Genomic DNA, 14,401 nt, shown 5'->3' with positions numbered 1-14,401 from the left:
TGGGAGGATCGCCTCATCCCAGGAGGCAAAGGCTGCAGTGATCGCACCACTGCTCTCCAGCTGGGGTGACAAAACCCTAAGACCCTGTCTCAAAAACAAACAAAAGAGTAACAATGGGTGGGGGGAGATAAAGAATAGCAATGGGCACCTTCTGTTTGTCAAATGGCAGAGATAAAAGATGAATGAGGATCTTCTTGCCTCCAGGGAGTCTGTTAGAGGGAGACACATGGGTAAACATTTGCGCTGTAGTGCATTAAATGCACTAGTGGAGTGAACCAACGCAATAGCTAGAAAGGAATGAAAGAGAAATCTTAATGTTGCAGAGTCAATGAATAGACTGAAAATATAAAATTGGTTTAAGTGGGGGTAGATAAATACACAAACTCCCAATAGAATATTTAGCAGATGCTTTGGGGTGTGCCTCCTGCCAGCTGCCCCTTCTCTGCTCCAGTCAGGTGATCTTTCTGTTTTCTGACAAGCAGGATCCCCTTCCCCTGATGCTTTGGACTTCCAAGTCTGTCTTCCCAGCCTAGGTCTTCCACCTAATCCACTTGGAAGTAAATAGGACTCATGCTGCAGTCTACTTCAAGCCTCTTGTTTTCCTTGAATACTTGGACTTTGATTAGTTTTCTCTCTTTTTGACTTCGCATGTTTTTTTTTGTTTCTATTTGTACCATGTATTTTGGGAGGCAGTGATCATCTAGTCTCTTTTTGTTTTTCCTTCTGAAAAGTAGGAGGAGTAGTACTCACCCTACAGAAGCATTTTAAGTATTAAATGAAGTTTGTGTTCACATGCTTTCTAAATAGTAAAGCCTGTACAAGTTAGAAATCTTTTGATCATTTATAATAATGGTATATATGTTGCTCCATTGTCTTTTTCAGGTTGAGTGCACCATCACATCTAAGCCATCAGCAAGTTTGTTGGTTTTAATCTCCAAAATACGTCTTGATTTTGTCTGACTCTTTGCCACCACCCTGATGTAAGCCCCTGTCATCTCCTGCTTGAATCACTGTAAGTGCCATTTCCCTCTTGCCACCTCTAACCTAGTCCCTGTCAACACACAGGCAGAATGACTTTTATAAAACATGTAGTTCCTCGCTAAAGTAAGAAATACGAATAAAGTTAATAATTCTTACTGTGGCGCAGGCTCTGGGTGATCTGGTTTCTGTCTGCCTCTGCCACCTCTTCTGTTGCAGCTCTGCCCCTTCCTTTGCTGAAGCCACACTGAAATATGGCTTGTTCTTGGACACCCTACGTAATTTCTTAGCCTCAGGGCTTTTGCCTGGAGTGCTCTTAGAATAACTGACTCATTCTCATCCTTGAGTGAGCCCAGTGTCATGTCTTTAGAAAAGCCTTGTTCAAGTCAGTTGCCTCCTGTTAACAGAGCATTCTACTTACTTTCTTTCTAGAACTTGTCTCCACTTGCAGTTTTTAAAAAAGTTGCTTCCATTTGACTTTTTCTGTTTGCTGTACCAGCATATGAGTTTCAAGAGGGCAAGCTCCCAGTGTGTCTTGTTCTCTATTTTGTTTGTTGTTTCTGCCTGCCTGTTGTGTGTGTATACGTGTGTGTGTGTGTTGCATGTATGTTTCCTTTCGTATTGGAAGAGTAGGCCACGGCAACTAACCCAGTTATAACCCATTATATATTATTCTCTGATTATAGTGTTATTCTTCAGTGAGATCCTAAGTTGTTTGTGGGTATAAGCAAAATCTTAGACATTTTCTATTTAGTCTCTGTGCCTAATAGGTGCTTAGCAAATGATTACTATGTTGAAGTGACCTGACTTTTGGGATCTGTGTTCAGTCTTTTGAAAACGCCTTGTAAAAGGTAATTACTGTGTTCTCCAGTGGAATATTCCTTGATGTAGAGACAGAACTGGGATGGGCTGATCTTCCACGTGTCTCTTGTTCTCAAAAGGGTCATTGATGTGGTCATTCTCAGTCTCCTCAGAGGGAGTGTGAAGATGCTTAAAGAGCATCCAGAGATGGCGGAAGCTCCTCAGCAGCAGTTGGGTGTTCCTGTGGTGAAACTGGAGAAAGAGTTGCCATGGGGCAGAGGAAGGGAAGACCCTAGTCCAGAGACTTTTCGGCTGAGGTTTCGGCAGTTCCGCTACCAGGAGGCAGCTGGACCCCAGGAAGCTCTTAGGGAGCTCCAGGAACTCTGTCGTCGGTGGCTGAGGCCCGAGTTGCACACCAAGGAGCAGATCCTGGAGCTGCTGGTGCTGGAGCAGTTCCTCACTATCCTGCCCCGCGAGTTCTACGCCTGGATCCGGGAACATGGCCCAGAGAGTGGCAAGGCTCTGGCTGCCATAGTGGAGGACCTGACAGAAAGAGCGCTGGAGGCCAAGGCGGTGGGTGAGGAGGGGATCCAGGTCTGGCGCCCTTGGCGTGGGCAGGGAGTGTTAAAGAATCCAAAGATTTGAGAAAGCAGTAGGAGTGGATGAGGTGTGGAACCTCTCTCCTCTGCCCTCAGACTCCCTGAGGCCCTTTTTGGAGAGAAGTGGAGTTTACAGCAAGAAAAGCCATTTCCAGGGGAGATGCTCTAATGCAGAAGGGCCTGAAGCCTCTGGTCATGAGGGTAGAGGCCTGGCCATATTTCCCTTGTGGGCATCAGGCAAAAAGAAGGCAGTTGTGGTTGTTTTTGGGGTCCCTCATAGAGCTGACCCTGCTTTGGACAGAGATGCCTCTGGGAAGGCAGAGAATCCTGCCTGGGGAATCTTTTTCCAGAAAAGGGTTGTCAGCAGCAGTGCTGTTTCTCTGTGGCTCACAGGGCTCCTATAACAATTCTCTGGTGCTGCTCTAATGACACCAAGTGACTTGTACCACACATGCTTCCTTGAGGTTCCAGCCATATTTCGGTCACTCTGTGGTACAGCCCCCTGATGGATGACTGGGAAAGGAGAGCAGGACTGATGACACCTTCTTGCTCACAAGCCCCCATCCTTCTGTAGTTCAGCCTCCCGTGCACACTCTCGTCACCCTGACTTCCTGTCTTCAGAATCCTAAGAGAATTTTTTCCTACTCCCAACTCAGGAGCTTAAAAGTGGACCAGAAAGGCCTTGTTTTGTGTGTTTTCTCAGTGTGAGAGTCCTCCTGATTTTCCTTGCTCTTTTTAATTTATTATTTTTGAGACAAGACAGGGTCAGGCGACAGCCCAGGCTGGAGTGCAGTGGCACAATCCTAGCTTATTGCAGCCTTGAGCTCCTGGCTCAGTTGATCCTCCCACCTCAGCCTCCTGAGTAGCTGACACCACAGGCATGTACCACCCTGCCTGGCTAATTTTTTTTATTTTTTGTAGAGATAGAGTCTCACCATGTTGCCCAGGCTTCCTGGCTCTCTTTAAAGCAACTGTTTCTCACTAGTCTATTCACTGCAGGGTCTAGGCTTTGCATTTTTTATTTTCAGCTTCTTCAGTTAAGAATTTTTTTTTTTTCTAGTAGTGAGTATATTGTGCTGAAATCCTCAGCAGGATAATATTTGGGCTTGGTGATGGCAGGTAGAAGGGACCCTTGTTAAATGGCATGGACAGATAAAAGTTGCTCAGGGCCTGAGGCAGGGAGTTTAGCTTCCTTTTCACTTCCTCACTGATGTCCTGGGGAAGAGCTCAGCTGATTTTTCCTGCCTCTCCCCTGAAGCTGGAGTGGTTCTTTTCTTGGTTCTCTTTTTAGATTTTAATTCAATTCCCTTCATAACAGCCTTGCCCAGGCCTCATTCTAATCAGTGTTGGGAACTGTTCTTAGGTTCCATGCCATGGGCAGGGGGAGCAGGAGGAAACAGCACTTTGCAGAGGCGCTTGGGAGCCAGGCATCCAGCTGGGGCCAGTGGAGGTCAAGCCTGAGTGGGGGATGCCCCCTGGGGAAGGAGTTCAAGGTCCAAACCCGGGTCCCAAGGAGCAGCTCAGTCAGGACCCTGGAGATGAGACGCGGGCCTTCCAGGAGCAAGGTGAGTAAGACGCAGATAGTGGGGATGTCAGGGCACAGGAAACTGCTATGCAGCCAACCCTCTTCAGAAGCCCAGCAATGGAGCAACTAAGTTACCCACGAGGTGTAATTGTGAATTTTCTTGGCTGCTTCCTCCACCTTAGGAAATAGATGAAGTGAAATTGTTTCTTCTCCCTTTACCCTCTGGTGTCTGGAGGGGATATCTGGGATCAAGCTTTCTTATTATTTTTCTTTTCTTTCCCTCAGATCCTTTCTAGAAACTACCAGGAAATATTCAGCTGACTTGCAGGAATACTTTTTCAGTGGGCAGATAAACTGTATCCCCCAAAGTAATACGTAGCTTTATTTTGCTACTGAATCTCAAAGAGGATTATTCCCAGAGTGTGACTGGGGAGCATGGGTAGCCCTAAAGGGACAGGGCTGGGACAATCTTGCCAGCTGAGAACAGGGCTGGAGACACCCAGGCCCCAGCTGAGAACAGGGCAGGGGACACCCAGGCCCCTGTGCATGGGAAAACATGATACCAAAGTGAAAAGTGATTTTGTCTGGAGTCTCCTGGTTGCTGAGATTGTGTGCATCCGGTGGGGCACACCTTTGAACGAGCTAACAGCATGACATCACTGATCCTTCTGATCTTATGCTTTTTGTCCCTGCTCAGCACTACCTGTTCTGCAGGCAGGTCCTGGCCTCCCCACAATGAATCCCAGAGACCAAGAGATGGCAGCCGGGTTCTTTACCACTGGACCGCAGGTGAGCTCTGACTCCCTTTCCAGAGATCATGGTGTTGCTTTGAATGAGGTTCACCTTCCCCAGGGTTTCTCTGCACAACAATGCGCCCTCCCCACCCCCAAGTTGAGTCATTCTCCCTTCCTATTCCTGGTGGACCTGATGGTGTGGTTTCCTCCGCTGAACCACCAGCCCCAGTTGTTAATTTGCATTGAACCTTACGTGTGGACCCTGAGCCACAGATGGACTATTTTTTTTTTTGAGACGGAGTCTCGCTCTGTTGCCCAGGCTAGAGTGCAGTGGTGCAGTCTCGGCTCACTGCAAGTTCCGCCTCCTAGGTTCACGCCATTCTCCTGCCTCAGCCTCCCGAGTAGCTGGGACTACAGGTGCCCGCCAACATACCTGGCTAAGTTTTTGTATTTTTAGTAGAGACGGGGTTTCACCGTGTTAGCCAGGATGGTCTTGATCTCCTGACCTCGTGATCCACCCGCCTCGGCCTCCCAAAGTGTTGGGATTACAGGCGTGAGCCACCGCACCTGGCCACAGATGGACTCTTAAAACTGTTACAGATAGAAACCCCCTAGGGCTATCTAGGCCATGCTGGTTGGCCCCAAGGTACCCCTTTGTGGTTGCCCTTTATGGATACTTCTGCTGCTGCTCTTTCTGTTTTGGAAACTTCCCTGTCCCCTAACCTCAGCAGGAATGTGGCTGACTCAGGGTTGGGGCTTCCAGGAGCATTGAGCAGGGTGGTCTCTGTGGCCACAGAGGCCACACTAGGCCACACTACCTCGTTAACATTACTCGTCTGCCACACATGGTGTAACTGAAGCATAGATGGGGTGCTCTCTCTTCCACAGGGTGCTGAGTGCTACCAGGTAGGTGGGGGCTTTCCAGTGGGATACCTTCCTCAAGGAAGCAAGTCTAAAAGAGTTCTTTGAAGAGGAAAAGGTGTTTGGCAGAAAAAAGAAGGGGATCAACTCTGGCCCTGCTCAACCTGTATTTGGGCAAGGCTGGATGCCAGCATCATTTCCCCTTCCTGTTCTCCAAGGACGTACTTTGGAGGGGATGAGGAATGACATCAGTGCTTTTTAATTTGGTTGGACCCTCCCTTGTACCGTAATAGTTCTTCATGGTGCAGTGAGTGAGAAATTGAGGATGCATTTATTTTATCACAGCCTTGTTCTTAAGACAAGGCTCGGCTGAGTGTGAACTTTCTTCTTGATGAGAAGGTAAATAGCGGCTGCCAGGCTCTGTCAAGCATGAGGTGTGAGTAGAGGCTGCTGCAGAGTGGAAATGAGGTGCCTTGGTTGTTAGGGGCAAGCTGAGCCCCAGCCACAGAGGCTCAAAACCACAGTGGCTCAAACAAGTAGATTACTCCAATTCAACTGTTGGGAGGAAGCTGGTTGGGAGGAAGTTGGATTACAGACATAAGCCACTGTCTCTGGCCTAGGATTCTTTCTTTATTCATAGCAATCTCCTGTTGTTGCAGGGGTTGGGGCCATTTAAAGATATGGCCCTGGCCTTCCCTGAGGAGGAGTGGAGGCATGTGACCCCAGCCCAGATAGACTGCTTTGGGGAGTACGTGGAACCGCAGGACTGCAGGGTCTGCCCAGGTAAGACTGTCTCCACCCACAGGTGAGGAACTGGGGAGTTCTGAAAGCTCAGGTCAGGGGTCCTGCCGTAGCTCTGGCACTCCTGGCAAAGGAAGGAGACTTCATGGCTGGTGGGTAAATGGGTCCAGCATGGACCACGGGGTACGAGGAGCTGCTTTCCTGTGTCAAGAGAGGAGCTGAATAATGGAGCAGGAAATCATGAGGCCATTATTCTGGCTGTATGGAGACAGGTCGGTCATGAGGACCCCCAAGCACCTACATTGTGTCCATGATTAAAGACACTGAGGGCTTGAGAGCAAGATACCAACAGCAAAGATGGGGCATCTGAGCTTGTTCACGTATTTATTGAGTGCTCCCTGCATGTGGGCCCTGTGTTAGTGGTTTTCTCTTGGGGCAGGAAGTGGGCAGGACTAACGTGCATGAAAGCATCGGAGCTCACAGTGTGCATGTAGGAGGGCATGAGAGGGCTTCGTGATGGGAGAGGTCGGAGTGGCCCGAGTCACAGAGGAAGCAGAGCTGCACTAGTCCTCAGGTGGTGGCTGGGTTTGACCTGGACTCAGAGCCTGTGGGGATGCGGCCATTGTGTGTGACAGCAGCTCATGGGAGGAGGAGCAGCAAGAGAGAGCCCACAGGGGCTGCCAGCGGAGTGCATTGCAGGGCTTTGGGGCTGCCAGGGCAAGGGGCAGTATGGAGAGTCTGCATGGATGGAATGAGGACACCAGCGGGGAGAGGAAACACTGTGGCTGGAGCAGACTCTCCTTGTTCTTTGATTTTCTTCTTTTTTGTTTCGTAACTTCTTTGTGAGTTGTGCACTGACCTCCCATCTGTACTGACCCCACCTGGCCTTTCCTTATCCTGAAAAGCTTTGAAGGATGATTAAGATTATCCCTGTGCTTCCTTCAGGACATAAGACAATCCATCCTGCCCCTCCACCTGCTGACCCTGACCTTGAGCATCTCCCTTGAGCTTTCCAGGTCTCAGTTTCCTCCGTTGTGGAATGAGACTGTTCATGGAACCTGTGTTCATGGTGCTATGAGGAGGAAGGGAGGCGATACATCTAAATGTGTGGTGACCATGGTATTGTTAGATTGTTTAGTTAGTGCTGAAATATTACTAAGGGATTCTTGTAGGAGCCATCAGCCTTCACTCATTTATTCACCACAGGGCTGGACTTGGCACCTGCTCTGTGGCCAGTGCTGTTCTGGTCACTATGAAGAGTTAAAAATAAAGGTGCTTGCCTGTGGGGTCTTAGAGTTCAGGGGAAGAGGCCATGTGCATGTAATAGTGGGATAGGGTAAGGGGCACTGGGCTCTTGGGAGACCTGGGTCCAGGGCATGGTTGGCACAGTGTGACAGTGATGTGAGTTGCAGAACGATGTCAGCATACTTTATGTGGAGATGTGTGATTGCTGTGATGGCAGAGGATGACAGAACAAAGCAGGGGCTCGAGTGACAAGCCCCGGACAAAGGTGCCAGTGTCCTGGTGCCAGGGTCCCCCTCAGGGGTGTTCCCCTCCCAGTGATGCTGCTGTGTGGGGTGAGGAGCCCCTCGCCCCCATTGTCACAAGGTTTTCATGCCCTCCTGGCCATTTCTGACTGTTCTGGAGACTGGTTCTGTTCTTGTCCCCTCACCAGCTCGGTGTCTCAGAACTCAGAGCAACTCAAGCCCCCACCTGAAATTGAACAGAAATGTTCAATTTCTGCCGAGGCCAGGTGACACGAAGGCCTGTTTCCCAAGTGTACCATTCACTTGCTGTCCCAGCTTTCAGGTCTTCCTGGGATTCACACTCGGGTTGTCCTGGTGCTTGTACTGACAGCTGCGTGGGGCTGGGCCTGAGCTGCTTCACCTGTAAAGAGGCTGGATGCACAGGGCAGGGTTGAGCTAGGTGGCTGCCCAGATCACTTCCAGTTGTTCATCTGTTCTCATTAGTGGACCATGAGGTGCAGACCTTGTCGTCTGAGTTGTAATTGCAGTCATGGCCACAAGGACTGGAGCAAGAACTCACAAGATGATTTGGAATCACAGAGGCAAAAGGAGCAGGTGCAGAAATGTGAATGAGGACTCTGCAGGCTGGTTCCCAGGGTGGTGAGGGCCTTGGAGTGAGAGACGAGTGCTCAGGAGTAAGGAGGGGGCAGGAGTGAGGAGAGTGAGGCTGGCCATGAGGACTTGCGGTCCTTGTTTTAAAATTTTTTTCTGCGCAGAGTGATGTGATGGAGGTTTTACTTGAGGAAATTGGATTGACAGCAGGGTACGGCCAGTCTGGAGGGTTGAAATAATGTAGGCACCGGGGTAAGAGCAGGAACCAGGCCAGTGGCCATGAAGAAGGGGGTTTACTGAAATAAGCTTCCAAGGATGGGCCACAGATTGGCCAGAGGGGAGGAAAGAGAAGAGTCAGAGAGGAGTCGACGTCTTAGGATCCTGGCTGGGACTAAAAATTATGTTAATCCTGTAAAGACTGGAAAAATTATGTTACTCCTGTCAGAAAGGGAGGGAAGCGTTTTCCTAAGAGGGAGGAAGAATGGAAAGTTCCATTTGTTGACTTTGAGATCTAAGTGGATGGTCCCTGGAAGTAGCTGTAAGTCAGGTAGATGGTCTGGGGGTTAAAATAATATCACGAACCATTGCATTCCTGCTTCATGTGTGCAGTAAACTTCATGAGTGTACAATCCATTTTGAAGGTGAAGAATGTAAGGCTCAGAGAGGTTAATTTTCCCATGATCACACAGCAGTTGAGCAGCCACTGCAGCACTCAAAACCAGTTTCTTACTGCTAGGTCCCTTCTATTCCACTACTGTGTCTTTCTCCCAGTGTCTCTATTTATGTTTAGGTATCTCATTGTATTTATTTTTCCTGCAGCTTTATATTTTGAACTCTTTTTATGCAAATTTTCAAACATACAGAAAAGCTAAGGCTAGTACAGAGAACACACTTAGGCCTTTATGTAGATTCACCAATTGTTAATGTTTGCCATATTTAGCTGTATAATGTGTGTTTTTTTTTGGAATGATATGGAAGTTGGAGACATCTCAATCTTTCATCTGTAAATACTTCAGCATTTGTGTAACAATGACATTCCCAACATAGTCCGGTAGCATAATTCCATCTAAGAAAATAAACATAAATTCCATGTATGTAACATCTAGTGCATAGTCAGTTTTCCCCAAGATCTAGTGGTTTGTGCATTGCATTTAGTTTTAATCTTACTATTCGTAACACCTCAAAACTGAAAACTACCCACATGAACATCAGTCAAATTAATAAGTAGGTTGCAATCTATCTATTTCTATATATCTATATATACAGACACACACACATATACTCACAGTGGACTACTATACACCAATGAAAAAGAATAAACTACAGCTTCACACCATGACATAGGTGTATGTTACAAACATGTTATTGAACAGAAGAGGCCAGAAACAATGTGTGAGACAATTACATGAAGTTCAAGAACAGACAAAAAAGTCTGGACAATGTGTTCCCCTTGGTATAATATATATGTATACTATATATGTATATTATATATATACCGTATGTGTATATACTATATATGGCAGGGTATAGTAATGGAGATGAAAAACGGGCTTCTAGGGACTGGTTATGGTCTGTTTGTTGAACTGAATGCGGTTTACATGGTTGGGTTCGTTAAGAAAATTTGCATAGGGTGTGGTGACGCACACCTGTAATCCCAGCACTCAGTGAGGCAGAGGCTGGAGGGTCACTTGAGCCCAGGAATTTGAGACCAGCCTGGGCAACATAGTGAGACCCCATCTCCACAAAAGGAGAAAAGGGTAACTTGACATTTTTTAGCCAGCACTGGATCCAAAAAAAAGTAATATCTTTGCGTGTACAAAACATAAATGGCTTGTACACTTTTACTTTCATGAAAAGTTTACAAAGTAAAATCGAAGCTGATATGTATGTATTTCATATGTTATCAAACCAGGAGGCATATACTGTCAGTTTTTTTTTGTCTTCTAGTCATCTTGCCTAAAAGGACTCTTATTTCCCTTTAAGCACCACTTATTTCTCCTTTTCTTTTTTTCTCTTTGCCTCTTTCTTCCCCAATACGTTTTCTTTTCTTCTCTTCTCTTCTCTTCTCTTCTCTTCTCTTCTCTTCTCTTCTCTTCTCTTCTCCTCCCCTTCCTCTTACTCTTCCATAAACACCTGTTCTGTTAATTTAGAGAGAGTATAAGAAGGATCAGAGTGAGGATGAAGGAATGGTGAGGCTGAGCATTTCAGCAGCATCATGGTCTCAGTCCTGATAAATGTGCTACCTAGGGGCTTTCTCTGCAGGAGACTCAGTGAAGCCTGCTTCATTCATTCAGCCAGCGGTTAGCAAGCATCTTCCCTGAATCAGTCCCCTGTCAGGGTCCTAGGAGACCCTGGTTAGGCAGAGGGAGCATGTGGGCAGGATGGGGGGCTGAGCAGGCACCTGGAAGGTCTGGAGAGCTGCATGCTGCCCTGTGCTACAGCAGGTGTAGAATCGTTTGGGGAAGGCACAGGACATCTGGATGAATGGAAACAGCATTTCCAACAAAGTCACATGTAAATAGGTACAGAATAATAAAGTGCTAGTTAGGTGCACAGTGCTGAAGAGGCCCAGAGTAAGAGAATAATCATGGTGAGTGTCTTAGAGGAAATTATTGAGCTACATTTTGAAGGAAATAAAAGTCTAGATTAGCAGCAAGATAAGTGGGCGGGCACTGAAATTTGGCAGACTATTCTGTAAGAAGACATGGAAGTGGAAATAAGGAAAAAGAAGTAAGGAAAGCCTGAGTTGAGGTTGTTGGTCAAAGGAAAAAAGAGAAGGAACGGTGAATGGGACCCCTGTGAAGCAGAGTTCTAACCTGTAATGTCCTGCGGCTACCACAGAATCAATCTTTATCTCCTCCTGTCCTGTAGGCGGTGGGAGCAAGGAAAAGGAGGCAAAACCCCCACAGGAAGACCTGAAAGGGGCGCTGGCGGCACTGACGTCAGAGAGGTTTGGGGAAGCCACTCTCCAGGGCCCTGGGCTCGGAAGGGCCTGTGAGCAGGAGCCTGGTGGCTCTGTGGGCAGTGCGCCTGGGCTTCCTCCTCCCCAGCACGGTGCCATCCCCCTGCCTGACGAAGTCAAAACCCACAGCTCCTTCTGGAAGCCTTTCCAGTGCCCCGAGTGTGGGAAAGGATTCAGTCGGAGCTCCAATCTCGTCAGGCACCAGCGAACCCACGAAGAGGAGAAGTCCTATGGCTGTGTGGAGTGTGGGAAGGGCTTTACCCTGAGAGAGTACCTGATGAAGCACCAGAGAACCCACCTGGGAAAGAGGCCCTACGTGTGCAGTGAGTGCTGGAAAACCTTCAGCCAGAGACACCACCTGGAGGTGCACCAGCGCAGCCACACCGGGGAGAAGCCCTACAAGTGCGGGGACTGCTGGAAGAGCTTCAGCCGCCGGCAGCACCTGCAGGTGCACCGGAGGACGCACACCGGGGAGAAGCCCTACACCTGCGAGTGTGGCAAGAGCTTCAGCAGGAATGCCAACCTGGCGGTGCATCGGCGTGCCCACACTGGTGAGAAGCCGTATGGGTGCCAGGTGTGCGGGAAGCGGTTCAGCAAAGGGGAGCGGCTGGTCCGACACCAGAGGATCCACACAGGGGAGAAGCCCTACCACTGTCCTGCCTGTGGGCGAAGCTTCAACCAGAGGTCCATCCTCAACCGGCACCAGAAGACCCAGCACCGCCAGGAGCCGCTGGTGCAGTGAGCACAGCAGGTGGCAGGCAGCACCATCATTCATCTTTCTCACTGCAGGGCCTTGCGGGGCGCAAGGTGAGGCTGCAGGAAAGCACTGGTCCCATCGCCTTCCCACCCATTCGCAAACGCAGGAAAGGCAAGGCCTGGCTTACAAGAGCATAGCTGCTTCCATCTCTTACCCAAGTGGTGCTAAACAATTTTTCTTCCCATGTTTGAGAGAAGCAGTCTCCTGTGGTTCAGTTCAGGCTGAGATTTTCTCCTTCAGTGGACTGTCTGTGTCCCCCTGCCGAACAAGGCTGGGAGTAAAGGCATAACTGTGACACGTGTTGGTAGCTGGGACCTCATCTTCCTGAGGGCTCTGTCCTGCCTGCAGGGTCATTAGCTCAGACTCTTCCCCCACCCCCTCTCTGTTCCATTGAACAAACATTTATTGAACATCCTCTGAGCACCTGGCCATGGGAATGCAGTGGTGAATAAGAGACTAGACCTCATTCCCCTGGGGCTCATGCATTGGGGACGCATGCAACAGCCCATGACCCGAGGCATTCTCAGGGTATCTGTGCTGTGTGCTCATGAGAGCATCTTCCCATGACCACTCCTGCCCTCCTGCCCCGTGCTGGATCTTCCTGCCCCAGCTGGGATCTGCTCCCAGGCAACTGTGTGAATTTTACGTTATTTGGAGCCTCGTCTGTGTCAGGCTGTAACATTCTATCCTCATCTGTAAAACTTCCCCATCTGTTATTCCTTGCACTATAACAACTGTCAACGTGCCAACTGTTAGAAAGTTACTATTTTGCTATTGATCACTGAATAAACATCAGAGTATTTTAAAAAACAGTTCTCTAGAAAGAACTTTTAAAATGAGTCGGAAAGGTGAACTAGTATTAGCGCCCTATATTTGATGGCACTTTATAGTACATAAAATTAATTTCACCCCATTCTCATTCGACCCATTTCCCAAGTGTTTATTCAGGCCCTGTAACATGTCAGGAACTCTTCTGGGTGCTTGAGAGACATCCATGAATAAAATAGGGAGAGAAGCCGTTGACCTCGTAGAGCTTACATCTCATGGATGTACCTGATCTTCAGAACCCATGGATATTCCTGCAAATCCTCTGGGCCTGTATTCATGGCTTTGTCAGCATCTTGACCTGAAATGCATTTGCCACCTACCTCTTGTTACTGAATGGTCTCTGCCCTCTAGACCCTTGTCATCAAGGCACTTGGGGTCCTGGACACCCACTGGGGATGGTGAGCTGGTAGCGACCTGTTTTGCATGAGTGCCAAGTCAGCAAAAATAAAGATGTTTGTAGGCATTAAAAATATATACATTTCTTTAAAAATGAGAAGATGCAATATTTGTAAACTGTTGAAACTTCCTTATTGTGCCATCACTGAAGGGTTTCATTTCTGTTTAAAGTTTTGGAAGCTGCATAACTAGCGTGGACTGACTGCTGTGTCATTGTGCTGTGCCTTTGAACCCTGGCTGAGTGAGTGAGTTTGTCTTTTGTTGACAGTGTACTATAATTGCGAAATGTGGTTTGTCTTCTAATGCCTCTTAGTACCAGATTCTTTTACTGAGATTTTGTTTTTTCATTTTACATTGTAAATAAGGTAAATGGTAATGACTAACACAAAGTTGTATTACTCAGTCCACTTTGAAACGTGGTTTTATCACCTGTTCTTGGCAGGCAGCATGATGTTTAATTTTGACGTAGCAAATGGCCCTCCTTGGTCTTCCTGGCCCATTAGCTGTGCCCACGAGGCTGCAGTGACCAGTTCGTAAATGTATCTGAGATGTCCACACAGGGCTGCTGCTGCTCCTCTGTGATACTGAGGTCCATGTACAAAATCAGCTTTTTTTCCCCCCCTCAATTACCAGAGCAGCTAGACAGGGCTGACAGCCAGGCAGACTCAGTGGGAGGCTTCTGGCCTGAGCGTGGCCATCCCCAGAGGGCGGTATTCCAAAGGCAGGTGGGGACTGGGGAGACCTCTGGGGGCTGCTTGTCGCTCATCATTCTGTTTACCTGAATCGCGGATGCTCTTTGATCATATGCAGCCAGCACTCCTCTGGGTTTCAGCAAGTTGGGATATCTTAAGCTTCAGTAGGAGCTGGGTCTTGCTGACTTTCCTGTCTGGCCTCTTCCCTATCTCCTGTGGGGCCAAAAGCTTAGGACAGTGTCTCAGAAAAGCCTCTTAGTAGGGGTTTTTTCCCATGGGATTGTGGTAGTCTGATTTTTCATATCTATTCAAATGTTAAGAAATATTTTGTTTTCTGTATTTTTCTATTCTTTAGAAATTTTTTATAATAGATAATTTCAAACCTATATAAATGAATCCTTATGTATTTATCATTTGACTTTATTATAAACTCATAATCAGTCAATCTT

The 14,401-nt window shown here is 48.0% G+C and overlaps 1 protein-coding gene across 5 annotated transcripts in view; it reads left to right on the top strand.

Moving 5' to 3' along the window:
• The window catches only part of ZSCAN25 (zinc finger and SCAN domain containing 25), a 23,453-nt gene extending 9,052 nt beyond the window's left edge, over nt 1-14,401 (top strand). For 4 of the 5 annotated variants that reach the window (XM_017886083.1, XM_017886079.1, XM_017886082.1 and 1 more), the window contains 6 exons: nt 883-1,012; nt 1,920-2,352; nt 3,742-3,943; nt 4,601-4,692; nt 6,158-6,281; nt 11,189-14,401. In XM_017886083.1, the coding sequence (XP_017741572.1) occupies nt 1,966-2,352; nt 3,742-3,943; nt 4,601-4,692; nt 6,158-6,281; nt 11,189-12,021 (1,638 nt within the window). In that variant the 5' untranslated portion in view covers nt 883-1,012; nt 1,920-1,965 and the 3' untranslated portion in view covers nt 12,022-14,401. The remainder of the gene's footprint in view (nt 1-882; nt 1,013-1,919; nt 2,353-3,741; nt 3,944-4,600; nt 4,693-6,157; nt 6,282-11,188) is intronic. The other variant, XM_017886080.1, reaches the window with a different exon arrangement.

The sequence above is a fragment of the Rhinopithecus bieti genome, unplaced genomic scaffold, assembly GCF_001698545.2.
Source record: "Rhinopithecus bieti isolate Rb0 unplaced genomic scaffold, ASM169854v2 scaffold_14454, whole genome shotgun sequence".
Classification (NCBI taxonomy): domain Eukaryota; kingdom Metazoa; phylum Chordata; class Mammalia; order Primates; family Cercopithecidae; genus Rhinopithecus; species Rhinopithecus bieti.
Note: the sequence above shows the minus strand (reverse complement) of the source record. Positions and strands in the feature narration are given on the sequence as shown.